Source organism: Coturnix japonica, chromosome 5 (genome assembly GCF_054131305.1).
Source record: "Coturnix japonica strain WE chromosome 5, WE-NBRP24, whole genome shotgun sequence".
In the NCBI taxonomy this organism is placed as follows: Eukaryota; Metazoa; Chordata; class Aves; order Galliformes; family Phasianidae; genus Coturnix; species Coturnix japonica.
In genome coordinates this window covers 49,182,000-49,208,622 of record NC_140667.1, presented here as the reverse complement: position 1 = coordinate 49,208,622, position 26,623 = coordinate 49,182,000, and the positions used below count along the sequence as shown (strand labels likewise).

The window sequence follows — 26,623 nt, the reverse complement described above, 5'->3', positions numbered from 1 at the left end:
CTCCTTCAGAAAAATAGTTGTCTCATTTGTTAAGTATGTGATTTAAATAAAATACAATTACACATAGGCTAAAGAGTCTGATCTCCAGTCCTCTGCTGTATCCAATCCTGATGCAGATAAAACAAGATTGCAAAAAATGCCCGATTCTCATCATCCCCTGTACTCAGCACATTTTTCTAAAGTACTGTATAGAATTATATCCAAAGAAATCTACTTTTCACAAGACACTGAGAACTATGCCACTTCCATCTAAACTGTGCAGTGAAAATATGTATTCTTGTCCGGGGCTCTTGCTCTTCATAGGGTGGACATATACCTTTAACTCTTACTTTTTGATGTTACTTTCTAATACTGTTTTACCACATACTAAGTTACTTGTCTGTAGTTACATCAGAAAAGGTTTATTGTTTGAATCTGCAGCTTTACATTAGGTATGCAAAGCAGATAAAATGCAGTACAGCTTGTCAAGACAATATGGGAAACATTCTTTTGGTCAGTTTTCAATATATTTATATGTATTTTTAAAATGCATTTCTAAAGATGAGTAGTTTTGATGGAGGAACTAAAAGAAGGCCAACAACAGGAAGAAGCATTAATATTGTTAATATTTACACTAGAAACACCTCATACCTGGCTCAGCAAAAGCTTTTCTGGATTTACATCAGACTGCTATTTTTCAGCAAGCCATATTATTAAAGTACAGACATAACCACTCAAAGGAATCAGAACTTCAGTCAGAAAAAAGAGAAGGTTGAGGTAACAGTAATACACGACACAGCTTGTTTAGCTCAGTAACAAGGTAGTAGCTTGAAGTTCAAGTCTGTGCTACCTTGTGTTCCCTAAAAGCCTTCAAACAGCTGTTCAGAGCAATACCAGTATTTTACCCAACTTTAAGAAAAATGGGAGCAACTTGCTCATTGGGAGTGATATGTTCTCTAGTGTTTCTGTCATGATTTCTTCTGATCATTCATGAGCCCTTGAAAATTGATGTTTTACTAAGCTTTCTGTTTAACAACAGCATCAGCAGTGACTATATCACTCTTACTCTGTTAGGCCACCCACAGCTAAACACATAACATGCTCCTAAATAATAAAAGTCTGGCTAATAAAAAATGAATCATTTTTTCCTAAATACACTGCTCTTTCCATGTTCCGCCTTTAGCCTCTTTGTGTCTTCAACTTTAAGTTCTTTCTTTCTTTTCTCAGACTTTGCAGCTTGCTCCTTCCTTTCTTGGTTTTCCTGCATTCAGATAGAATGACAAACAGAACATTAAATATGAAGGGTTACAAGAGGAAAAGCCAGCTAGTATACAACGTTTGCAATTAAAAGCTATGCTAAGTATGCACTGTACACACTTACTATGACATTGCTCAGCTGCTGAATTTTGAGGGTAATTAACACAACTGAGCTTCTTGGTCAATGCCTTCTCCACCTTATGTTACCAGCAAATGTTCTTAGCTTTAACTGCAACAATTCATCTACAGACTGAAATGCATTCTTCTTCATGAGTCTTTTTGTCCACAAGACTCAACATTTGTTTAATTTAATTAGCATTCTAGATATTTATCCCATAGCAACCTTGGTTTTATACTGTTTGTACTCAGAAACTTCTACCAGAAATTCCAACCGTGTTAAACAGTAATTCACAGTTTTGCTTTGGGCACCCTTTAAATTTACCCACTATATTTATGCAGTGGTATTCAGCAGCAGCAGAATCCAACCTTATGGCTGGTACTGAGAGACATCCAACTGTCAGGACGGTATAAATCTTTGGGGATTTTGCAGACAGTTTGGACTATGGTTTTCATAGAACTTTTGGATCCAACATGTTATAATTAATATAGGAAAAACAAGGTTATGGGGACCTTCTCTGGATGCCTAGAAAAGGAGGGGAAAAAAAAGCAGCATTTCCTTGGCAAAGAAATAGACAGATACATTTGTCTTGAGGAGAAAGTGCTTCTGAAAGAATGATGCAGTTGATGAAGCTTTAGGGTGAGGGTAAAAGCCTTTCATTCTTGTGTGCCGCCTCCTCTGTGCCTGCCTGATAAATTCCTGCTGTGTCTTAGCATAATGTCTTAGAGATATGGCAGCTGAGAGACTTGGAGACCTATGGGCCCTGGGAGAACGTCTGCATGTAACATGCCACAAGAAATAAAGGAGACCAGTTCAGGGATAGATACATTGTCTAACTACTTGAACAGCACACACTGTACTGAACACAAACCAAAACACTTTAGGAAATAAAAATTATGGATTGAGGAAGCCTGACTGAGTCGTACAGAGAAATTAAAAAGAAAGCCATAGAAATCTGACAAGCAATCTGTTGCCAGTGTTACTTCAACACAAGGAAGTCCACTAAGGCAGAGGAATGAACATCCACAATTCTTTCTCCATCTCCTGGATTACTGAAGATAGCTGTGTGGATGAGATTAAATAAAAAGGGCGTCCCTTTGGATTTACACTTTACGAGATGTCAGATACATATTTGATCTTTGAATTTGAAGATGCTCCATTGACAACTCTATATCCTCACACTATCTAAAGCACATCCTGTTCCAACACCCTACTGAGGAGCAGCTGTTTTGGCTCGGTTATCTGGGAGCACTCAGAACCTATCCCTGCACAGAGCTGTCAGTATGATCTTTGTAATGACTTGAGGACTTCCTAGAGCAGGTTTAGTTTAACTTTTCTTCACCTTTTCCTGAAATTAAACAGCTTCTTTCTTTGAACAGCTGCAAGTGCTAAGAGAAATAATATGTTTTTCCCAGGCCTCCATAATCAAACTGATTCATTCTCCCCACAATTTTACAACTCGCTTCTCAGTGTACCTTCAATTCTGGGTTTTATCTTTGAGCAGGGAGACTATTTTAATTCTATCTCCTTCTTCCTGCCATCTGCTCCTTTTATCTTTTGAGTAGCAGGGGAACATTCAGCCCTGCCTGAAGACCTGCTCCTTTCCATTGTGCCAACTGTGGTGTTTGAAAGACTTCTCCTACCTCCTCTCCCCTTTAAGTAGATGGAGATGAAGCAAATAGATTCATATTATCAATTTCTTTTGTGTTGCTCTGTTTTTGTTATCTGACTGATAACAAAGAGCTCTCAGGGAAAGAAGTAGCACATTGTTTGAAAATAATAATAAAAAATTTCCAGACTGTCTGGGACACTATCACACTGCTCCTGAGCCTGGTGGCAGCACTGCTTTCAAAACTGAAGCCCAGTGTCTCATAGGAGGAGCAGGTTGTAGAAACACGAAGGATACGTTCTCCATCCTTTACCTGCAGACACTACTCAGAAGCTCTTTCACTTTAACCAGAAGCTCTGATTTGCCCTGAAGCACCTCTCACTCTCTTGCCCTTCCTTTGCCCAGAACAGACTTGTTGAAGGTAAATCCATCTCTGGGCTCTGCTGAAGTCAGTAAAACACGTATATGAAGCCACTGTCACCTGGCATTAATAAATCCTTAGAGGAAGTGCATTAATTCAGATATTGCATAATGAGTATGGTACGCAAACCTTTATGGTAAATCTGCTGTTTTCTTACCCCTTAATGCAAGGAACAAGACCCTATGAGCCAATGAAGTGCAAAACAGTCCCCTAAGGAATTTGCAGCTTTGTAGTGGATATATAGCTTGTAGGTTTAAGCTAATGCAGTAAACTACCAACATGTAAACATATTATCTAGTTACTACCTATGAAGGTTCTCCATCTATTTCTAAACAGTCACAAATGCAAACCACCTGCAAGGCCTTGAGGAAGAGCTCCCTGAAGGTTTTCATTGTGTTAAATACATCTTCCAAGGACATTTGTTTTCGGTCTTCACAAAGATAGTCAGCTAGTTCTTCTTTCTTCTTTTCGATGTTGGCCAACTCCTCTTGCAGGTCCTTTGAAGCGCTGACACTGCTCTGAGACACAGTTTGCAACACAAGTTATGCATATTATGAAGAAATACATTCTGAGCTGCCCAGATTTGTAGAATCATTGGAAAAGACCGTCTAGTCCCTACCCAGTTAATGCAGAGCATGTGCATTTCCCCCAGTTTCATTTGGACCAGAGCAGCTCATTGTATGCTGCCCCTTTTATCATGTAACCAGGCAGAAATTTGGCACAAACTGGTACTTATCTAGGGATACAAAGAACCAGGATTTACCACCTTTTAGTTTTAGTTACATAGGCCTGTTTTGAGAAGTTTCAAAGCTAGGACGTCTGGAAATAAACACATAAAAACATACTGTAAATCTGTTCACTCACTTTTTTTTCCCCTAAGAGCAGTGAGACAAAACATGTTACTGTCCTATATATATTTATAGTTGGATCACACATTTCATTTTTAGCATCTTCCTTTCTCTTGCCCACACACATAGCTAACTGCTCCTCAGCTGTTTCCCTATCACAGTATCACATTGCAGAATGGGAGAATAAACAGGACTCTTCCTCCACCCCAGTGCAGAGGGAGGTTGTTAGGACCCCTGCCCACTGACCCCTGTGTCCAATGCAAGCTGAATTTTGGAGCCTTTGAGAAGAGATTTAAAGCAATTGGGAAGCAGGATGCAAAGAACACTGTGCCCCCTTTACCTACTTGAACAAATTTTGCGTGCTGTATTTTTAAATCCTCTGTTGACAAAAATAAACGCTTTTCTATTTCCAGCAGTTTCTTCAGATTGTCACCTGCTTCAGCCCGCATAGTATCAAAGTGGAACCTGAAAGGCTCACAAAAGGGACAATGAAAATAAAGGGGTGAGTCTTTTGTTTTCATTAAAAAATGATAATAAAAACACCTCTGCAGAAGAATGTAGGATTAGCTGTCTAGTCAAACCCTGCTTAAGCAGGTACTTTTCCTCCATGTAAACCCTTTTCTCTGCTGCTCAAATCTGAGAAGGCAGCTGTGCTTCTACCCACACCATCTCCTGGGGCAGCACATGGAAGAACCTCTCTGTTATGGTGTTCAAAAGCCTCCAAAATTTCCAGTCTATTTTTATTCATAGGCAACACACACTCATCTTTTGTGCCAGTACTGTCAATACTTAAATGGTTCTTTTCCTTCCTTGCTGTTTTTCTCCATCATCTATTTATAGTCTGAAGTGGTATCACTCCTCAAAGTTTGTTTATCTCACGTGAAGGACCAAACATATTTCAGTGCAAACATGTTCTATACTTCAGATATCCAAATTTGCTAAAAGAATATCACTGATTCACCAAAACCTGATGTTATGTAACAAGGTGCATTCAGATATGAACAGCAATAGAAGAGCCCTGTGCAGGATTTGCACTGTAAACACCTTCTCCCAAGGTTGATTAATAAAACAATTTATAAGTTCGTGGGTTTGGCTAAATTTAAGAGCAATTACTTTACAAAAAAGAGCACATTTATTGCATCATTAAGGTTTGGATTCTGATAACAAAAGTATCTCTATTATTGCACAAAGAAAAAAGAAATTTGTGCTTCAAAACAACATCCAACACAAATTCTGCACAGATAACAAGCAAACCCCCTGATACTTCCTGTATTAGCACTTCCTGCATTATCAAATCAAAATACTTTTAACTTATTATTTAGCAGTGACTTAATGTCAGTTCACCCCAGATTTACAAGTTATACTTTACTTCTAGTTACAAGGAAGATTAAAACACTTTGAGGTTCCTATGAATTCATAACGCGATTAGAACTGTTAATCCTGCTGCTATACATCTGTGTTTTGATTAGTGCAATTCAGCATGTTCCTCATGTGATTCTTTTGAGCTAACAAATTGAGCTGGTATTAGGTGCAAAAAATACAGGCTTTTTTCTTTTCACCCACTTTTACTGGAGGTAAGTGCTGATATTACACTCAGGGGCTCCTGAGGTCCCTGCTTGCTAGTAAACTGCCCCATTTTGTTTTCACTCCAGCTCTGCAAGTGTAGTTCTTATGGCTACAAGATAATATTCTTCAAGGAATATTATCCTTGAAATCAAGTTCACTCTTTTCTTAGTTTTATTCCTAAGGCAGTGGTGGAGCATCCAAAAGAAGAATCACACTAAGCACTACATAAAAAGTTGTAACCAGATGGATTTACAAATCTCAGAACTGTTTGATTTTAGAAGGGAAACGCTCTCACACACCAGAGAAGTCCTGTGACCTTATTACACCACCATAAAATGACTCAGCTTGTTGTTAGCTTAAAAGAGGCAATTCATACATGACAAAAACAAATAATGTCCTACCCTGCTGCCTTGGAAACAAAGTCAAGATCTCTGGGAAGCTGCAGCAGGTCTTTGTGGTTTTTTTCAACCTCCTAAAATTGAAGTAAAAAAAATCATTACCTTCCACAGTTTGTCAAAGAGCAGGAAAGTCTTTCAAGCTGGACAATATCTGGATTGAATAATGAATGCTTCAGTTTTCCTCCTTATAAGTGCTGGGGTAAGTTTAGCCTTGTTCATTTCTTTCTGTCACAGTTGGCAGCCGTAGGGAGGAAAGAAGACGGGAAAAAAAAGGGCTCTTAACTGCTCAGGCTTACATCCCATGTGCTGCTACAGCATGCGAGCTGACCTGAGATTTTGTCTTCATAACACTAAAATTAACCTCATCTGACAGATGCATTTGGAAGGCATGTCCCCATGAGAGAGCAGTTGCAGAAGAGAGAGAAAACACAAAGCAGACATGTTAAGTAAACCGGAGGAAGATAGCTAACCCTAGGTTTTCTGAATGTTAATGGGTTTTATCTTTTTTATTTGCCCAGGTAGCGGTGGCAAAGTTTTCATTGTATTTCAGATACAGAGGCTCACCCTTCAGAGTACTGCTGAAATTACAGCCCCTTAGTTTCTGGGGAATTAACAGTAGAGAGTAACAAATACAGAAATCATTTCACAGTTTTGTGGTACCTCCAAAATGTGGTGGAGCAGAGTAATGCGGCTTTGGTTTGCTTTTGTTTCTGTTAGCTTGAGCAAGGCGCTGATTTTAAAACCTCCAGCATCTCCAGTGTGATGCCCCTACAAGATACAGAAAAAAAAAGTTCCTTGTGTTTGTATTTTAGGCTATATTTGGAAATAGAGCAATTAATTAAAATAAAATAAAATCAGCCTACTTACATAGTTTAGAAAGTTTCCAACTTTAAGAATCAACTGACAGAAAACTGGCAGTCGGTGACTGGTAAGAAGTGCTGAGGAATAAAAAAGCACATTCTCAGTAAATTAAATGGAGCTGTCTGAAGCTTTCCTTAAATCTGACAGTGGGTTAACAAAAGTCTCATCCAAGATTGTATAAAGCCACTATTATGAATTTGGAAATCAACCGGTACAGAAATAACTGGACTTAATAGAAGTGGAATGAATAAAGTTTCATTTTGGTCTCTTCCCTACAAGTATAAGGGAAACCAGTTTTTCCATCAAGTGTGGATGTGTGATCACTGTGGCTGCTTGTAAGGGAGACTCACTAAATGAGACAGTGCTTAAATTGGCAAAAGTTGACAGCCTGCATTTTCAGTACATTTATTCTAGGTTAAGAAAAGCATTGCACTTTTTTTATTTTATTTATTTTTTTTTTTTTTGCCTCAATGCCATCCTTGGTGAGAGCAATAACTAGAAGCTGTGCATCTAAGCAGCAGAAATTGGGGTTAGAATTAAGTTCTTGGCAGAACTGGAACAGAAATGTTGATCTCTCACAGCACACAGGGACAGAGCGAGACTACAGGGAGCTGCAGGTTGCTATGCAGTAAAGAGCACTCATAACATTGGCTTTAAACAGGCAAGTACAGTCAACTTTTCTATACAAACATTAACTAGAGAGTTGTGGTTGAACTGGAGGTCAGTTAACTGGATCACAGATTGGTTGAGGTTGGAAGGAACCACTTGGGATCATCCAAGTCCAATGCCCTTGGCTTCAGGCAAGATCTAAGAGTTACTTTAAGGCATAACTGTGTTAAAACAAAAACCAAGGCTAATTTTGCATGAAGGGAGTTTCTGAAATGCTGATGAACATCACCAGGGACAACTGTTTTGGAAGCCAGTACTGGCTGGGGTGCATCAACCAGCATGCAACCAGAATGGATGGAAAGAAAAGTGGGACAAAAATCATTGCTGTGCACAAAAATTCAACCTCTGTTCAAACAAAATCTGGCACTAAAGCATAGGAAATTTCCTTCTTCTCTACTGGGGTCACTGATGGAGAAGAGGCAATGTGTTTTATTCATGTTGACAGAAGCTCCACTTAGAGCAGAGCAGCACAAATTGCCATTCTACTGAGTGAATTCTAAGGGGAAGAATCTGTTGAACTGTTTTGATTGTTCACAACATTTTCTGCAATTAAAAGGTTAAATTTGATTAGATCATAGCCTATAGAATCATTGGAGCCATTTCTAATAGCATTAATATTAGAAATAGAAGAGAAGCTTCCCATGACTGAGCACTACCATAGACACATCTCTGATACACTTACTTTCACAAGCTGTCCTGATGGCTTGTGCTTTTGGCCACAGACACTGCAGAAGAATTTGTGTTTCCTCACAAATCAGCATACATTCAATTCGCAACTGGTAGCTAAAAGAGATCAGCAGGGGGAGAAAAAAGTTAAAAGCTATGCACCTAATGAATCGAATTGAGCAGAGAATAAACCCATTTTAGGCAAAGTGCAGTACCATCATTGTTATGTTCACTTTAATGCTCTGACACAACATACTTCTCACTGAACTGCATTATAAATAAACCAAACACTGAGGCATTTCCAAAAGATGCCTCTTTCAGAAAGCAGCGTTGTGCTGAATCTGGCAGTCATTTCCTTGCATAACAAGGCAATAAGTTCTGATGATTCCTGGGCAACACTAGCTAGGATTTTTGCTCATCCTTTTTAATTCCAAAATAGAAATTCCGATGCTATTTCAGTGATGCCCTTTAATGATATTTATGCCTAGCCATGGATTAATGTTGTGGAAAAGCCATAAAGACATTCTCTAAAGTAATTTTAAAGCTAGCTGTAACTTTGGAAAAAAATAAAAGCCACATTTTAACCACTACGTTTTCAAAAAAGACATCTCAGGCTATGGGACAGGCAGCTTCTCATATTTATGGAGGCTATTCCTATGATTTACAACAAATCACACTGTTTTTAAGAGGAGCACAAAGATTTCTCTGTATGCATCTCATCTGTCTTCGTTAAAATCAGGGAATTCTGGGAGGTGGTTAAAGCACAAGCAATGCTGTGATTCACCCCTGGGTTTGTGGGATCCCTTTTGTATACTGGAGTTTCTGGAACAGAGATGGAGTGAGTAAGAGCCTGGTGGCTGTGTTCCGTTTGCAGCTTTGTTTGCAGGCATTAATAGCACAACAGTCAGGAGTTTTCTCAGTAGCTTATTAATACCAAGGTTAATTTAACACTAGTTTGCCTAATGTTTGGCCTTTGGGAAGGAAAAGTTTCTACAGCTAGCTGTTGAGTTGGCAGTCAGGTGATTTATTGTGAGGACTGACTGTTAGAAACATTCCTCTAGTACAGGAAAGAGAGGTGTTGATTCTTAAAAGTCAAACTCAAGTACTGAAAACAAAGACAATTTTGCTTACCTAGGAACTTCCAAGAGATGGAGATAAAACTGGTCTGCGTTTGCGAGTTCTGACCTTTCTTCTTTGCAAGATTTCAGTTTGTTTATCTAACAACGAATGAAACAGCAAAAAAACACAGAGTTATTTCTGGTGCCTAATGCAAAAACAAAAGCCACAACTTCTTGTTCTACCAGTGAAAATATTTCAAGCTAAGTATCAAGCACACCCAGCTCTGTCATGATAGCAGACTTAGTAGATACCTCATGGCTTTCAGGCAGCAGTTTAAGTAGCTGTTTCAGTATCCCAGCATCAAACCTGGATCTGTCCCCTTTCTGAATCATGCCAACAATCTCTTCATTGGAGCTGTGGGAAAGAGAGATGCTGTGAGCAGAAGAGACATCGAAGCCTGAAGGAAATTTTCTAACCATTTAGATGTGCTCTCTGAACTTTCTTCTTCTTCAAGCAGCAAACCCAGAGGGCTCTCCTCTTACTGCATCCAATATCACTGAGAAGAGATTTACTCTTGAATCCTTCACTGCTTCCAGCAAAGCCAAGGCTAAAAACTGATATCTCTCCTCCTGCTGAAAGATAGTTATGAATATCTCAGAGATCCTTACTCCAAATCTTTGCCTGTAACTTTGGCAGACAACATGTCTTTCAAATGAGTCCAGACTACTTTGCTCAGGGCTCAGGAGAGCTCAGCTTTTGGCTGTAGGGCAGCCCCATCTGTCACGATAGGGCTCAGCTTGCTGAACCCACAGCCACTAACTGCCCTCAGGAGAGCTTCACAACTATCCAGGGAATCATGCAGAAAAAAGAAATAGCAACTGGGTTAGGTTATTCACAGTTCTTCCCCACTGGGAAGAAGGATTTGTAATGGAAAAAGAATTTGAAAAAAATCCCTCAGACCAGCTGTGGTTTATTCTTAACATAAAGGCTGAATTTATTTTTGAAGGCCTTCTAACATGGGCTGTTGCACAAAAAGGCAAGCATCCATTGCCTTCATCCTGCAGTATCTCAGGCCATCTGAAAATCTATTTTGCTAGAAACTAACACAGATTCCTTTCTTCTGCTTCTTTTCATTCCAGTGTGAAGCCTGTGACTCACCAGATTTCCGTTTGCTTTATTATAGAAACTCTTTTCTATTAATAGAAAAATTAAATAAAAATTACGAATGATTTTTGGACCTGAGCTTCTCAAGATGTCTCTTTCCAAGTTACTTAATTTTTAATGTCCAGTCAGGGATCCTAACTTCTTGCTAAGAAAAGATGGTGTTTATAAAATATTAACTGAAATAAATTTAACAGGAATATCAGAAACATACATACACACGTCAAACAAATACACTTATCTCCAACCTTACCACTTAAATTGCTTCAGAAATATATTCAGGAGGAGGCTCTTCCTTGGATTAATGAATGTGACCTGACAAGAGATAAAAGAAACATGCAGTCATCTGCCTTAATTTTAACAGTAACTTTAGAGCTTCTCTTGTCTGTTGGGCTGAGTTAACTATTCTCTAGCAATAACATTATCATCACTCATCATTAATTGAACAATTTAACAAATCACAAAAGTATATGCAGTAACATTTGAGAGAGGCAAAGGCATAGAGAAGGGAATGGATCTGTCTAGAATAATGCATTTGTTAAGAATTAGTACTGTAATTCCCAAGTTCTTCCATTCTAAAGGTAAGCAATGTACTCAGAGTTACTGCAACATATGTGATCTGGACCTCTCCTGTTTCTGTTTCAAGGCAGCTGTAGGCAAAGTAGAAAGGCTGGGATGTTCTGGTATATCTCATTATAGAAGAGTGCCAACAATAAAGGGTGAATAAGCTTTTCACTTTTGCCAAGCTGTACAAAATAAATGAACAGTCCAGGTACCTCTATTGACTTCTTTGTTAGTCTTGTCTGCTTTGGTTTTGTTGGTGAGGCACAGAAAAGTAGCTCCAGGCTTGCATAGTCAGGTTCTACAAGCTCCTTGTTGTCACTTGGTGCCACAGCCCACATGGAGCGGCTTTCTAGAAGAGATCAAGGATTCAAGATGGACTAACAGAGAGAAAGGAGTGCTTCCAAGGCACTGTGATAAGCATAGAAATAAAACACTTCCAAAGGTGAACTAAATGTGACCCTGAAGGTATTTAAGCAATGAGTGGACATGGCACTGAGGGATGTAGTTCTGTGATGGGACTTTGGAGGTCATGGATGGATGGATTTGGTGATCTTGAAGGTCTTTTCCAACCTAGATCATTCTATGACACTCATCAGTCCTGATCTACTGTTAATTATTGAAGAGTGGCATTCACCAAAAGACAGCCTCCCAAATGTTTGAAGGATAATTAAATCTGGAAGACTATCTCCACATGTGATTCACCAAAGTGAAGGCAGCAGATCAACTCAATGGCCTGCTCTAAATTCTCCTTACTACTACTGATGGACTACACAATTCACAACCTTGAGAGCCGAACAGGGGATGTTGCATCCAGACAAATAAAATTTAATATCTCTGGACAGAAAATAAAAAAAAACTCTGAAACCTTGTGTTATTGCCAGGATCATTAGAAGCCACCTGAATAACACATAGCACTTCAAAGTACAAACTTATCTGCAGCGCTGGAATCTTGAACAAAGGGTCTCACCTCCATTTTCTTCAGGAGAGATTGCAATAATGCAACTGAAGACATTAGAGTTGAGCCTGAATTTGGATCATGAACTAGGGAAGAAGCCTCGAGCCCAAGCTGTTTTTAGCGTATGCATTTCTGTATTTTATCATAGCAGCAAGTTTTTACCTTTCTGATTTCCCCCTTTCTTTGCAATAGGCAACAATGGAGAACTCTCACAAGATGTATTATAAGTTCTAAAAGCTGCAGCATAATAGGAAACCGAGGGGGGGAAGGACTGAGGTTGACCAGTAGGACCACTTGTACAACCTGACTTACTGAGCCAAGGCCCAACATTAACATCAGCCTGGTGGTTACAGATAGGCACGTACGTCTCACCACGTCAGAGGGGAGCTTCTGCCAGTGAAACACCTTCATCCTTAGCTTCGGTGTCTTCTTAGGGCAGGGCTGCTCACTGTATCCACAGGTGAAATGGCTGCACTCAGGGTTACTGCACAGCCGGTGGGGTGGAAGTGATGGTGCATTTATGCCAGGCACGAGGAGGGGTGCGGGAGGAATTTTACACCTAGGAGGAAGGAATGGAGGTGGTGGAAGCAATGGTAGCAGAGCTGGCATAGCAGGCTGCCCTTGGGAGGGTGAGGAGACACCTTGCTTGGGTGACGATGTGTTCCCTGAACATTGTCGAGGCTTCTTGGAAAGGCTGATTTTTGGAGAAAGAATCAAGTCTACGCTGGGATTCTCCATTTCCAAGTCCACATCAACCTGAATGCATTTGTTCACCTTCTCAACAGATCTTCTGAGTTGTGACTTGTGGTTATTCAGGCACTGTGTGCTTGTTAGCAGGTTCTTCGCGCTGTCCTTTAGTTCCATACTGCTGCCCTAAGAGACAAGGAGGAAATATAATAATTAACAAGGTTCCCCACAGCTCTTGGTTATTGCAAATTCCTACAGAAAGACAGAGAATTAACAGTCACCTTCCCATCAAGATAAACAGCAATTTTTTTTAACACAAGCAGCATTTCACAGTTGTTTCAGCTCTGTTAGTCAGTAGCAAGACAGTACATTCAAACATAAAGTACTTTGGGATCTTTTGATCCTTCTGCTTTCTTGTTCTGACATAGAAAGATAGGAAGAGCAAGTGCTATCAGCAGTATAAATCCCTACCTGATTGCTTTTTTGCCCCTGTTGCTTGGCCATTCAATGGAGTTTCTCTTTCAAAGAGGGAAATGAATTCCGCCTGCAGGTGCTGTGCTGTACACAGGGGACTTCTCAGACAGCAGAGACACAGTCACTTACTCCTAAGAGACCACATTACCACAGCTTAGAATGACTGCAGAAGGGTGGGGATTTTGAGAGAAACATTAGCCTAATAAATTAAACAAGCTGCAGCTGAGGAGAACTCAGGCTGAGCTGCTTTGAGGCTTGTGACCTCTCAGGGAAATGACTGGTAAGTGTAGAAATAAACACTACTGTCTTGTTTTACCCTTTAACCACATTTTAACCTAGGACAACTTTTATGTTTACCCTGAAGTTACAGAGTTTCTCTCAAAGCTTCTTGTAAAAGTCTATACAGAAGTCTTTACTTATGTGAATGCCTGCTTTTAAACATGGAACTGGACCTGCTAGGAATACTTCCTGGTTCATGGTCTTATTTTCTTGACTGAATTATTCTTTCTTTTGCTAACAGTTGTGTCCTTTATGCCTAAATAGCGTCCTAGGATACTTACACTTAAGTAGCTGTAGTTGCCTTGTGATTTCTCTCTTAATTTCTGTGGTAATATCTATCAGTGTTGGTAGAAACACCTCATGTTCATAAGGGAGTGACAAGCAAACCATCAGTGTTACAGAAGCAACACAGTCAGAGACAGCGTGTAGAAGGAAGCTGAGTCCTCTGTTACCCCAGTCCTTGTGCAAGTCTTTAACAAAACAGTGTCCATGATTCTGATAGAGTCAGCTGGATAAACACTTCCAATTTTATGTTTAGCACAGGATCAATTGGGAAAACACCATGTTTATAATCCCAAAGGACTAGATTAACAATTATGAATGAATATTTTTCTTCCTGGCCCAGCAATTCTAAGTAATGACTTTTACAGACAAAATTCTTTAAGGGAGCTGCATTAAAACCTACGATTGAGGCATCTCTATTCTAGAGCGCTACTCTGAAGCATCTCCCATGATTTGAAATAGTTTGTCTTGAAAACCTAGCAATTTGTACTGATGATAGTGTCCAGTCCTAATGACAGCTTTGGTAAAACTGTGAACCACTGAATCCAGTTCATAAGGAAGATACAAATATTTCATTTTTAATTTTTAATCATAATTTGGTGATAAACTATTTACACTAAGAAGCATTAAATATTAACTGGAAAATAACCCTTGATTTACGTGTGAAATGGGAGGTTGATAAAATAGCTAAGCCAAAGAGGTATAATAGAAAATGAGAATTAACTTGAAATAATTTGTAGTTGCTACCCATAATTATTATTTTTTTTTTGCCCCAATAAGCACTAACACTTTCCCAAAAGCAAAGCAGGATTACTTTTAATTTATGTAAACGACTTAATATATTCCCCTTATGGCCTCACTATCTTTCTGCTGAACTTGTGCAGATGTTCGTTATAACATTAGTGGGATGAGGGAGAGATTTGGCGCTATGAAAGAACCCAGTGAGGAACTACCTGCTTTCTGCCAGAAATATTGAGAATAAAATGAGCTGACAGAAAATCTGATTAGAAATAACGCAGTTAAAATTCTGCTGCCTATTTATATTAATTAAGTCATTAGAAGAATCAGTAAAACACCACCAATTAGGAAGGTTTTTTTCCTTATAACTAGACCCCTCTATAGTCATGGAAGGCATTGTTTAAAGGAAGGTTTTGCTTTATAAAATAGAAATATTACACAAGAAACAAGAAGTATGCTTTGAATGATGAATAGGCTTATAATAGTGTAATAAAAGATTATATTTTTGAGGCTAGAGAAATTCCTACTGTTTGGAAGATTAGAGCTTTAGTATAGCTTCAAGGCAGCTATATCTTATGTTGCCAATACTGTTCAAATGAGCTTATAGGTATAAAGAAATTTTACCATCTCACACAAATATATGCACACACATCAATGCGACCAGCTATGGACTGGCTTTCTCCTGAAAGCTACGAAAGCAAGGTGATTGCCAGATACCATTTAGGCAAGGCAGGGAGTGGAGACAAATTTGATTCACAGTTTCAATTCTAATGATCCAGTTGAAATCAATTAATTCACAATTCACTTTGAAGTTGTTTGCAGTACTTTGTATGAGGACTACCACAATATAGGCTCTCATTTCTGTTTGCCCACTGGTGCACTGAAAATGTGCATGCTTCTTATTTGGGCTGGAAAGACGAGTTGTGTTTTGATAGCCTAGGATATAAGCTCTTAAGTTTGATCCAAAGATTTACTTAACCTCTATGTCTTGGGCCACGTGAGTGCTCTCATTTTTTTTCATTTTCAGTGTTGCTGATGAGCTGATATGGGGCTATGTTATCAGGTAAGGGTCAATTTTCTTTCTAGCTAAAAGTTCTCTTATTAGTCACTGTTATGCTAGAAGTGGAGATTCCAAGAAGCACTTCACAAAACATGGTATTTCCCTTTGTAACTTATTCCCAATTTGAATGTAATTTGAAGTTGATTAAAAAGACTATGTCTACAGGCTTTCAAGGTAACTACCAAAAGTATACACACAGAGTCCATCTGTGTAGTGTGAAATAATTTAGATATGCTGTTTGCTGAATAGTTAAAAGTGAGCTATATCTCAGCCAGGAATAGCACTAATCGCTCAGTCATGCAAGACTGAGGTCTTTCACTAGTACAGAGATGTTGTTCATTGCCTCCTGATAGGCCATACTTGCTGTAGTTTGGATTTAGGTTCCTGATTGCAGTAAGAGACTTATGTCATATCCTCCACTGATGACTTTTCAACAGATGTGATTTATCCTTGATGTTTAAGATTATTACAATGATGAAGAAACCAGAGATCTAAGTCCTTTCTTGCTCAAACAATGTTAGTTGAATATCTTGTTGTTAAAAAGCTTCCATTCATCTGCGTTCCTACAGTTCACAAGGGTTTTCTCCAACCTCATTTCAGGTCTTGCAATTATATTGTTATTTGAATTTGTTATAACTACAAACGTGTTCTGATGTTACTGATTTTATTTATGTATTATTACAATTATTTCTTTTGTTATATTGTTAATCAACTATTGCTTCTGTTTTACAAATGGGGAAACTGTAGTAGAGAGGTGACTTGTCTGTGGCCATGGCTGCCAAGTCTCTGTGCTTGATATTTGTAGGCTCAATCCTGTGATGGAGTTAACAGAAACTTCTTTATGAGAACTGGCTGTGCTTCTTGGCAGCTGGCAGAAAGATAGGAACCTTGGGATCTGCTCTGCTGTAGGTGGAGCCTGGGCTAGCAGCAGCTGTGGATGGCTAACACTGAGTGAGATGGGTCATTGGGACAGAGCAGTGAGGCATTTCAACCAAGGAACCACGCAATAAGGTGTGAAAGTTGTGAAGGTAGGAGAAGATGTATTGTAGGACTAACTGAGGACTTGGTGGTAAGTAGGGATGAACTCAAAATGAAAGGGAATTTCAACAGTTGCTTTAATTGGGGCTTATACATGTGAAGGGATTATTGGCAGGAAATAATAGCTTTAGTAGTTTGCTGGATTTGGGATAGGTCATGGTTTGGAAGAGGTTACTGTATTAGCTGTCATTTGATCTAGGTGAGGTTATGCAGATTTCAGCAGGTAGATTTGTCTTGTGGAGCTCAGGACATCTTTTCTATCCTCTAGACCTCTGGAAGCAAATTGAGCAGCTGAAAGTACCTGGAGGCAAAAAAGTTCTTCAATTCTTTTCTTCCTAGGGTCCTTATTAAGGTGATATTTTAGAGAAACAAAGCATTTATACCTGTAGAATCTGAGATTCAGGATGGATTTGAGCACTGCCAATGCAATGAGTGTACTGTTATTTTAGGGGCATATCTTTTTGAGCATTATTGTACTGTTTCACCAAAGAGACTTGAAGTATAAACCCGAGTTCTTTTATTTTTTTCATCTGAACTACTCGTATCAATTTCTTGCTAAATCAGGAAAATTACAAATATTTGTTGGGAAGTACACTGGACATCATTTGTCCAAGCTCTCATTCAGAGAGCAACTGTCACCATCACCACTAGAGATCAGCTCAGCTCTAGTTTTGTCTGGCTAAGCCACATAAACCTTGAAGAATGGAGATTATGAGATGTGGTAGTATATATAGGAAAGGCCACAAAGGATGGCTCTTGAATATTGAGTGCTTTACTGGGTTTTAATTACAAAATAGACTTCTGGATTTCGAAGGATTGCAGCAGCATATGCAGATTTTTCATCCTTTTGCCTGTGCTGCCTTTTTTTCCCCTCTACTCTCCATCTATTCTGACTGCTGAATTTGGTAATTACTTGTCACCAAACCATGGCTGAACTCGCTGCAGATTATGAAGCTGTTTAAGTGCTAAACAAGCACATCAGGTTCTGCATGCCGAGAGCTAATCATACCAACTGTAACTGTGATGTAGGTGTCAAAAGCAAAGTGTGTTGATGCTAGAAGAAATCCTGCTTTGACAGTCTGGGAGTCTATCAAAACTGACTTGATAGGAGCTGACTGTCACAAGCGATTTTGCTGACTTTGAATAATGTAGGCTGAGTCTGCTTGAGGTCTCCATTAGAGAAGAGCGGAGCTCCTGTTAATTCCTGCTGCCACATGACTCTGTATGAATTGTATGAATGTTGGGGTTGGTTCATGACTGTATTTGCTTTCAGTAGAATTAGGTGAATAGAGCTCTCTGACTGTTTTGTTACCTCGCATTTCATTATTATCTCTGCTGCCATATTTATAGATAGAGTGAGCTAGGACGGGTACAGTGCTGGTTATATTAAAAACCAGTAAGCTTGTATACACGGTAAGCTTGTGTATCAAAACTTGTAAGCATGAAAAATTCTGGTGAATAATAATTTCCATAAAATAAAGAGACGTGTCAATTACTTTGACTTCTTTTATTCTAAATTTTGAAATATTTTCAGTAATGAAATTAAAACAAAACAATCAAACAAAAGCTCTGAAATCCCAATTCCAACTTTTAAAACATATCCACATTTTGATGTGAAGTACTTGGAAAAAACTTCTGCAGATTTCATCCATAACTTCATTTTTATCATACAGGCAATGCTTATTTGGGGAATATGCAGTTATTTGACAGCTAAAAACCTGTGGAGCTCACAGGCTGGTTCACATAATGGACTCCATGTGCAGTTGCTGTAATATAACCACAGGAATTCTCTTCTGAGGTCCAAACTCACTGTTGGCTTAAACAAACACATACCTGTTAAAATAGCTGCAAATTTCATTGCTTTTACCTGCAACTGATTTGGTCTTACAAACACTGAAAAATCTTCTAGATTATGAACTTCTAAAGTGACAAATAGAGCAAAACTGCACAACCCAGTTGAGCATCTTTCTTTGAGTTGCTTTGACTCCATCTTCCTAAATAATCATAGTAACAGAAGCAGAGCTGCTTTGGAGTAATGCATTACAAATACTGTGCTTTGATCTGTTGATTGGGATTTGATTTTAACAGTCAATTTATTACAGTTCTCAAAAATGACTTCAGAACCAAGAACCAGCACTGGCTCAAAATACCAGTTTCTCCATAATGCTTGAAGGCAATGGGAAAACAATGTCAAATGCCCTCTATTTGAAGGCCCTCAGCAGGTAACACCAAAGAGCCTTGCTTGTTCCTAAAAACTGAAGGTGATTTCGTTCCTATTGATAAATCAGCAGGGCAGGGTGGAGGAGGATGGCTGCTCACTGTGATCTGGGCTGTAGGCTCCTGCTGGCAACATGGAGGACGCAAAACTGCTGGGGAAATGTTTGCTAGTTGGACTTTTGTAGGCTGGAGTCTAATCTGAGAATAGAGAAACTTGATTAAGCAAGTAGGACTGATTCTTGGGTGATGCACTCAGAGACTGGAATAGGGGGGAAAAAAGGAAAAAACTTAAAATGTGACTGAGTGGTCTCGCATGTCAAACCTGGGGCAGGTTATGTGGTTTTGCAGCTTACTTCTGCTGGCCAGGAACATGAGTTCAGCTGCAACATGGTTGTGCTGCTCTGCAAGGCTTCCTGAGCCTTGTCTGCCCGTGCACCTACTCCAAACACGTCTTTGCTTTTGTTAATAATTCCCTGTAACAATGCTTTGGTTAAAATAAACCACTGATTTAATTCTTGGCATAACCTCTACCTCAGTCTGGCAAAGTCTTCAATGTTGCAAGGATGCTGATATTCCTATTGAGCAAAGCAAAAGAAGGTTTATTCTGAACATTAGTTTAGACAGAGCAGGTTACCATATAAAGGCATAGTTCTTAAATGTAACAATCTCTTCTGCTTGATTCATGTTTCAGCACAGTATCACACCACAGATTCAACAAACATAGATCATTTTAAATTGACAGCTATGTACAAAACTATGGTACAACGTTATTACAAAACTTGAGAAATAAAGCTCTGACTCTTTTAAAAACACAATACTGCACGTTCCCAATTTCAAAGCAAAAGTAATGTGAAAAATATGTGTTCTGCAGCTTGAATGCAAAGACATCAGAATGCAAGCAGCTGAGAATGGGACTTAAACCCGGAGACTTACTAAAGGATGAGCTGAATATGTGTTTAACACAGTACCCTGGAAAATATCTTTTCTTTTGATAGGAACTGGGGCCCTGTAGCTGTGCATGTGAAATTACTGCAGGACCACCGCCATGCTTCAACTTAATTGCACATAAGTGTTATCTGGAAGCCAGACGCTGTTTACACGGCCACATGTTGACCAAAATGCATACTTTTGTTGTTCTTATAACTGATTTTGCTTGCCTTAAGCGATTGAGAGAGTAAATACATTTTGTGTCTTGGTTCTGGCTGAATATAAACGGCTTGTGGGCAATGAAATGAGGGATAACACTTCCCCCTGTGAGGGTACAGCCACTGCTGGATTCATACCCTCAATTTAATTGAGGCACTGCTAGTTTTTAAATTTCCCGAGGGCTGAATGCTGGGCCACATTCTGCCATTGTGTTAAGAGTAGTTTGGCCTAAGAGCAGGTAGGGATGATGGGCATTAGGATGGAGGCTGAGAGGCCTGCACCTTCCCTGCTGCATCAATCTGGACCATATCCCCACCGGCACCCCTGGGGCACAACGCAGGTCACGTAAGGCACGGGCTGAGGGTGCTGAAGCCTCCATAGCGGCTCATTGGGCCTTTGGGCACAGGGTGGAAGGCTGCATCAGGAGGAGTGTGACGTCCAGTCAGGGCAGGAGGCCTTCTGGTGATGCAGAGCCTGGTTTCTGAGAGGCTGGCAGTGCTCTGGGGATGAGTTAGCATGTCTCCGGGCCCCTGTTATTTCTTCTGCCTTGCTGTAACACCTGTAGGAGGAGGGGAAAATACAAACTTTTTGCATCTTCAAAGTGAGAGCGGTTTGGTTTGTTGTGTGTGTTGGCTGTGGTACCAACTCAGGTAACTTAAACTTCCAGCACTGCCAGTTTTTATATATTTGCTAAAAACCTTACTCACATTTCTAGCACTGATACTGATTTTGAAGAGTTTGGACAGCTCTGTTCTTGAGCTAGGCATCAACGTGAATCCTGTGCTTTCCAAACAGAATGTTGGTATATGGCTCTACATGTTAAATTGCTGAATTAATAAATCTGGATGCTCATTTTGTCTTGTCCAGGGGACATTTTAACTAGTGCTTTAGGCCTGAGTGTCACTGTCAACTGATGTCAAATGAAACCTGTGTGTGGCACTTCATGCAGTTGAAGAACATCTCCCACCTTGTGTGAGGAGTGCTACTGGGGAACAGAGCTGGGTCACAGCCATGAGCATGAGATTTCAGAGGGCACAAACGAATTTTCTGTCACAGCATGATAGAGTAAAATGTCTGCATTGTGCCTTCACTGCGAGACCCAGGGGTAGGCTTCCATCTGGATGTGTTTCTTGAGGGTGATAGGGCTGTCAGAGGAAAGAGCTGAGCACTGTTGGCTTTAAGCACCAGTTCCACTCAGCAGATGAAGGAAATACCATTTCTAATGACAGACATGACAACAAAGGCTGTACAGAAAGGCAGCCATTAGCTTATCGCATTGCTTTTGTTCATTAGAAATCAGCCCACAGACACCAATGAGTCTGCAGAGGGTGAGGTGAAACATCTAGTTGTCTAAAATTAAAACATTAATTAAGTTAAAAGAAAACAAAGGAAAACTTTGATTCCAAAACTCTGTTCCTTTGCAAGATAGGCTGAACTCCCATTGTGCCCACATATGTGTCATAGCTGCTGGCAAACAGCACTGTGTACCTTTGCTTTTACCTCTTCCCTTTGAGCCTCACCAGGCTGCAGTATTTGAACACTTGGCCTATGCTTGATGTTTGGTTTATCCTTTACTTTCTACCACATAAATCAAGTAGGTTTGTGAGCAGGAGAACTGCCAGAGTCTGGTTGCTTATGAACTTTTGTGCTTTCAAGTTGAATTGTGTTTCTGTTTGGCCTCTGACTGAACCTCTTCCTACAGGGAGTTTTTATGAAGGAATGCTTTTTCAGTGCAAGGACAGCCAAGGATGGAATCTGGCTGCCCGCAGATGTTGTGCTGTTGACATCCTTATTGGGGGACTGATTGGACTGGAGACCTCCTGTATTTTGCTATGGATGTGAACATTTGTCTGGAGAGATTCCATAGGGCCTAATACAAAGGAACTCAAGCACCTCCTCCCGTGTCCAAGCCTTTGTACAGTGCCCTCTGACTGTCAGATTTTGTAAAGCATTCCTTCTTCAAGCTCTTTTTAGATTTGGTTGGAAATGCGTTCAGCTGTTGCCAGGATACACAGAAACATAATGTGACCCCCAGTATACTGGAGATAACATGAGATACCACTCTTTGGGTGTAAAAGAATAATGATGTTAACACGTAAACTGCTGCGTGACAAGTTATGGTCAAGAGGAGAGAACTGAATAGCTGAGTCCTTATACAGCTCTGAAATATTATTTCATAGAGTCACAGGCTGTTCCTGGTGGGTCAGATCCTGTCCTTTCTCTGTTGCTTTTATAGAGATTCTAAAGGATTGGGGGGGAGGTAATAGGGAATAAGGCGGTGTAGCTTTTATCACTGCAAGTGCATTTGTATAAGAAGGAAAATTCCTACAGCTTCAATTCAACCTGGCAAATTCTAGCTCCAGCCAGAGAGAGGTATATCCTGTACCAAGAGTGTGACCAAGAACTTAAAGGTGGTCTCTGAAGAAAAAAAGACAGGGTTAGAAATCAGGTGAATCACCCTGGGAAAAAGTACTGAACTTCTATTACTGGGGTCTCCCATCTTTGTGATGGGGATCGCTTCATGTTTGCTGTCAAGAGGAATAGGCTTGAATTGCATTTGGGGGAGGAAACACCATGGCTACAGACTAAGAAAAGTAAGCAGATTTTTGTTTCCTATGACCTTTCCAAATGACACGGGAATGAGGGGGAAAAGGGAAGCTGAAGATTTCAAGCACTGCCCTTGCAGCTGTGAGCACTTGTGGGTGCTGGTGGCATCTCAAAGATGTGCCTGACTCAGTCACTTCATATTGGTGCTGGTTTTCTTTGCATTCCTCTATATTGCTTTCCTGTGTCTTCAAAGAAGAATCTGAAGCTGTCTGCACCTCTGTTAAAATCAACCTTTTGGTTTTTTTTTTTCTTTCTTCAAACCTGCATGCTAGAATCCCTGTGCTTAAAACATATAATCCGAGTTACACAACTCTTGGTTCCAGCTGCTCTCCCTGTGCAGCATAGTCACAGCTCCTCACTGCTACTACTTTCTACTTGTTCTACTATTTTCTGCTCTTGCTGTAAATCTTCATTAGGAATGTTAAACTGACAGTACTACTCCCCTTTTGCTCTCAGCATAATCTGGAAACATGGTACAGAAGGGGCCAAAAGGTTATAACAGCAGTAGTCAGGAGTGTAACTATCCAATATATCTCATTTTCTCTTGCTAGCAATAAAGCTTCAGGTGCAGAAATAAAATCAACGCTATCTGGGAATCCTGCAGAGCTCCCTCTGCTCCATGCCTTCAGGGCTAGGGGTTCCTGGCCCCCCTTTGCATGGGGGATGCTGAAGAAGAAACATATTCCTTTCAGGAAATGAGAGAGTGAGAGACTTGGCATAATTGATTCAGTTCACAAGAGGTGCTCATCGGGATGGAAAGGACAAGTAAATATGCAATTTCAGTACAGTGGGTGTTTTGATTGTTTATTTTTCCTTCTTTTCTTTCCATTTGTCGTAAGCATGCAAACTTTTATTTATGAAAGTTTTGGCTTGAAACTCCTAAAGTTTTCTCACGAAGGGCAAGGATGCTGCCCATCAGAGGAAACTTGTATGTACCGAGATCCCTGCATCTTATTTGTTTCTGTGACAAAAGCCGAATCCCCTCTTCCACCTTGTCCCAGAAAGATGCATGAGTGCAAATGAGACGTGTGCATGGTCTGTTTGCTCCAATGCACTACCTCATATGCAGTAACTTGAGAAATTGAACTTGGCTTTGAGTTGGAGCTGGTATCTTGTCCCAGCGTGTATTTCTCCCTGGGCCTGGTGTTTTTATTTCCTTATCCAGACGCCTGTGTGTATATTGTGCTATAGAAAGTGGCTACCCACAAGCAAACCAAACACCATTATTTGCAGGAGGTAGGGACTGAAATTGCATTTTTACAATTTTTGAGAAAAATAATGGGATCAAAGCAAGGACTTTGTTTATCACACGAAGCTGGATTCACGTGGTTAGAATACTGTCTTTTAATTATCTGCAGGGAAAGGCGATTGGCTGCTGCTGGCACAGAGGATGGACATGTGAGATGTGACCCAGTGTTGTGGGGAGATCAGCACTGACTCCTCTCAGCACAAGATCAACACCCTGGTCAGTGAAAATCAGAGTAGCAAATTTGTTTTAAACGTATTTGTGATTAGACAAAAAGACAAAAAAGCTTAGCTGATGTGCTAATTATTGATTAGGTCTGTAAAGTCCAGAAGGAACTGGGGTTAGTTCACATACAAATGCCTTTGCAAATGTACATACCTCACTGTACCACACAACCTTTTTTTGTCTTACAATCTCCAGAATCAGTCTCAACCTCTGCTTTTAAACAAAAGAGACACACTAAATATATCTGATCATGGCAAGGTAAATGTAACAACAGGGAACTTCTTACAATGAAAACACCATCCAGTAGTAGAGAGGTTCCTAGGATGCCACCCCTGGATGACCAGGGAACTCCATGGCTATTGTGGGGTTCATTATAGACACAAGGGAAGCACGTTGATAGCTGGGAGCTCTCTTTGTTGCAGCTCTTCCTGCTGCCTTCAGGAAGGCAAGTTTGGGAACCACTGTTTCTGAGAAAACACCTCTTTTTCATGCCTTGGTTTTAGCTAGGGGATGTTACACATTAGAAATATATATACTTAAAGCCCCAAGCTATGCTGGGACTATGAAAGTAAGTTTCTCCATGGTAGATGATCAGCCCATGCTATCTCTCACAGTAGTGGGTATTCAAATTCTCCTTTACTTCTGCTCTGCCTCCTTTGGCAGTAAAAACATTAAACACTAACAAGATTTCTTCACTACTTTCCTGTCCATCTGCTTGATTTCAGAAAACAAGCTTTGGACACCATACTGTATCTTTCTGAAGGCTGACAGATCTATGTGTATTCTCTTTAAAGTCAGTTTGACTTCAGGATTGAAGTATCTACACCCAAATGTGTTTCTAGATCTGTGGAGTCTGAGGGAATTGGACCCAGCAAGCCACCTGAAGTGCACCTGGGGCAGATTTTCAAGTTACCGCAGGCAAAGTGCTCTTGTAAGGGAGCTTAGGAGAGAAAGTGCTGCTGTTTGCTGGCTTTATGCATTTATAAGTAGCTGAAAGGGGTGACTGCTGATTAAGTATCCACTATTAACTGCTCTTAATCACAGCTCTGGAGTCTAATGGAGCTCTTGTTTGCACATAACTGTGCCTTGTAGCTGTCTTTAGCATGCTTGACAGATGTGCTTATTGCCATCTTTACTATGCATAATGGGCTTTTAATTATTGATTCATCTTTACCCATTTATAAACTACTTATAAATGTCAAAAGAATGAATGATGCTTATGTTTTTCTTTTTACACCTTTTTCAGGTTAGAAAAATAATAGTTCCATTAAACACCAGGACAAAGGACTTTCTAGGGGTAGCATCAGACCGTGGACCTGGGAGGAAACAACACCTACAAATGTATTAGGAGGTTCCCCCCATTTAACTCAGCGCCCGAGGGCTATATAGGATACCTGAGTGGCTTTTGCTGCTCCTCTTCTTCTTTCTCCGTTTCCCAGATGTCCTCTGCTTTTCCCTGTCAGTGTGTGTTTCCCCTGGAGGCAGCGTTGCAGAACAAGAAGAGTCGGTGGCTGGCTCCTCTGAGAAGGATTTCTCTTGGGAAGTGTCCAACAGCGAGTCTGTACCAGGGTCTTCGTTTTCCTTTGCCATCTCTTTCAACTCAGCCTGATGTGCACCATCACAGGGAGTGGATGGAGTGCTGGAATTGCCTCCATTCTGACTCAGCTGGATGTCCTGAGCCAGCCTGCAACTCTCCAAGCCATCACCTGAGCGTTTGTTGTCCTGCTCTTCTGAGATGGACCCGTTGAGCTGCTCTCTCAGAGCAGCATCAGAGCTACTGCTCACAAATGTTATATTGGCACCTATGTTAGCAGCAGAGAAGGAAATGGCACCACTCCCCAGGCCTGGCTGGAGGCCTGCCATCCCAGTACCCTGCCCAGCTTCATCAGCTTCCAGTAAGTTTACCAAAGGGTCTTCTGTTAGAGACCCTAGTGGCAAATTTCCTCCAATATTATTTTCAGGTAATGCCTGGCTTGGAGCTGAGGCATCTCTGACATCTCCACCAATCTCTGGTAGGGCAGCTTCCAAGGACAGAGTGCTTTCTGAAGGATGACTGTTGTTTTGCTTGGCTTTATCATCCATCTGCTGTCCTCCTCCTTGTGGATCCTTAATGCTCTTTCCTTCAAACAAAAAGCATGAGATCAGCCATATATGCAGAATTGCATGCAAGATCAACCATGGTGTTTCTGGTACTGGAAAAGGCTACAAGTTTGCTGCTGCCTACAGTGGTTGCACTGCCCCTAAAGCAGCCATGGCGATGGGCTGACAGTTGGACTAGATTATTTGAGCGGTCTTTTCCAACCTTAATGATCCTGTGATTCTACATAGGCAGCACCCTTTCATCCTACAGCCAAGGAAGTGTCTTTCTTAGCACTCCCACCTCCCCTCCTAGAGCCCTGTGTGGTCAATCTAGCAGGTGCTCTGGTGTCCTTGCTGTCAAATGGCTGATGCCCATGGAAGTCTTTGGACTTGTAAAGGGTGTCTGAAAACCCA

The 26,623-nt window shown here is 40.4% G+C and overlaps 2 protein-coding genes and 1 long non-coding RNA gene across 17 annotated transcripts in view; 1 reads left to right on the top strand and 2 right to left on the bottom strand.

Annotated features, from left to right (window-relative positions):
* The window catches only part of LOC146760803 (uncharacterized), a 29,174-nt gene extending 5,033 nt beyond the window's left edge, over positions 1–24,141 (top strand). Inside the window, exons 2-3 of one of the 3 annotated variants that reach the window (XR_014946154.1) lie at positions 4,646–4,734; positions 24,018–24,141. This is a non-coding gene — a long non-coding RNA (uncharacterized LOC146760803). Of the gene's footprint in view, positions 1–4,645; positions 4,735–10,590; positions 10,693–15,618; positions 15,734–24,017 lie in introns of those variants that run through there. The other 2 variants (XR_014946152.1, XR_014946153.1) reach the window with 2 other exon arrangements.
* LOC107315292 (inverted formin-2-like) lies at positions 384–13,457 on the bottom strand. 7 transcript variants are annotated; one of them, XM_015865474.3, is made up of 13 exons: positions 13,290–13,457; positions 12,497–13,004; positions 11,389–11,525; positions 10,866–10,927; positions 9,763–9,865; positions 9,524–9,609; positions 8,409–8,509; positions 7,064–7,134; positions 6,857–6,964; positions 6,200–6,270; positions 4,577–4,697; positions 3,738–3,902; positions 384–1,240 (listed from the first exon to the last, which is right to left on the bottom strand). In XM_015865474.3, exons 1-13 carry the CDS (start codon positions 13,320–13,322, stop codon positions 1,118–1,120), a joined length of 1,689 nt encoding a protein of 562 aa, XP_015720960.2. In that variant the 5' UTR covers positions 13,323–13,457; the 3' UTR covers positions 384–1,117. The 7 variants fall into 7 exon arrangements, 4 of the variants coding, with proteins under 4 accessions (XP_015720960.2, XP_015720958.2, XP_085403904.1 ...); XM_015865472.3 differs by having other exon boundaries at positions 968–1,240; positions 3,735–3,902; XR_014946148.1 differs by lacking the exon at positions 384–1,240 and having other exon boundaries at positions 3,737–3,902; positions 4,577–4,705.
* Positions 18,182–26,623, bottom strand: part of INF2 (inverted formin 2) — a 43,022-nt gene continuing 34,580 nt past the window's right edge. For 4 of the 7 annotated variants that reach the window (XM_085547769.1, XM_085547773.1, XM_085547774.1 and 1 more), the window contains exons 21-23: positions 25,525–26,250; positions 24,284–24,343; positions 18,182–20,611 (exon numbers count right to left, since the gene is read on the bottom strand). In XM_085547769.1, coding sequence (XP_085403895.1) covers positions 24,285–24,343; positions 25,525–26,250 — 785 coding nt within the window. In that variant the 3' untranslated portion in view covers positions 18,182–20,611; position 24,284. The remainder of the gene's footprint in view (positions 20,612–24,283; positions 24,344–25,524; positions 26,251–26,623) is intronic. The other 3 variants (XM_085547771.1, XM_085547775.1, XM_085547770.1) reach the window with 2 other exon arrangements.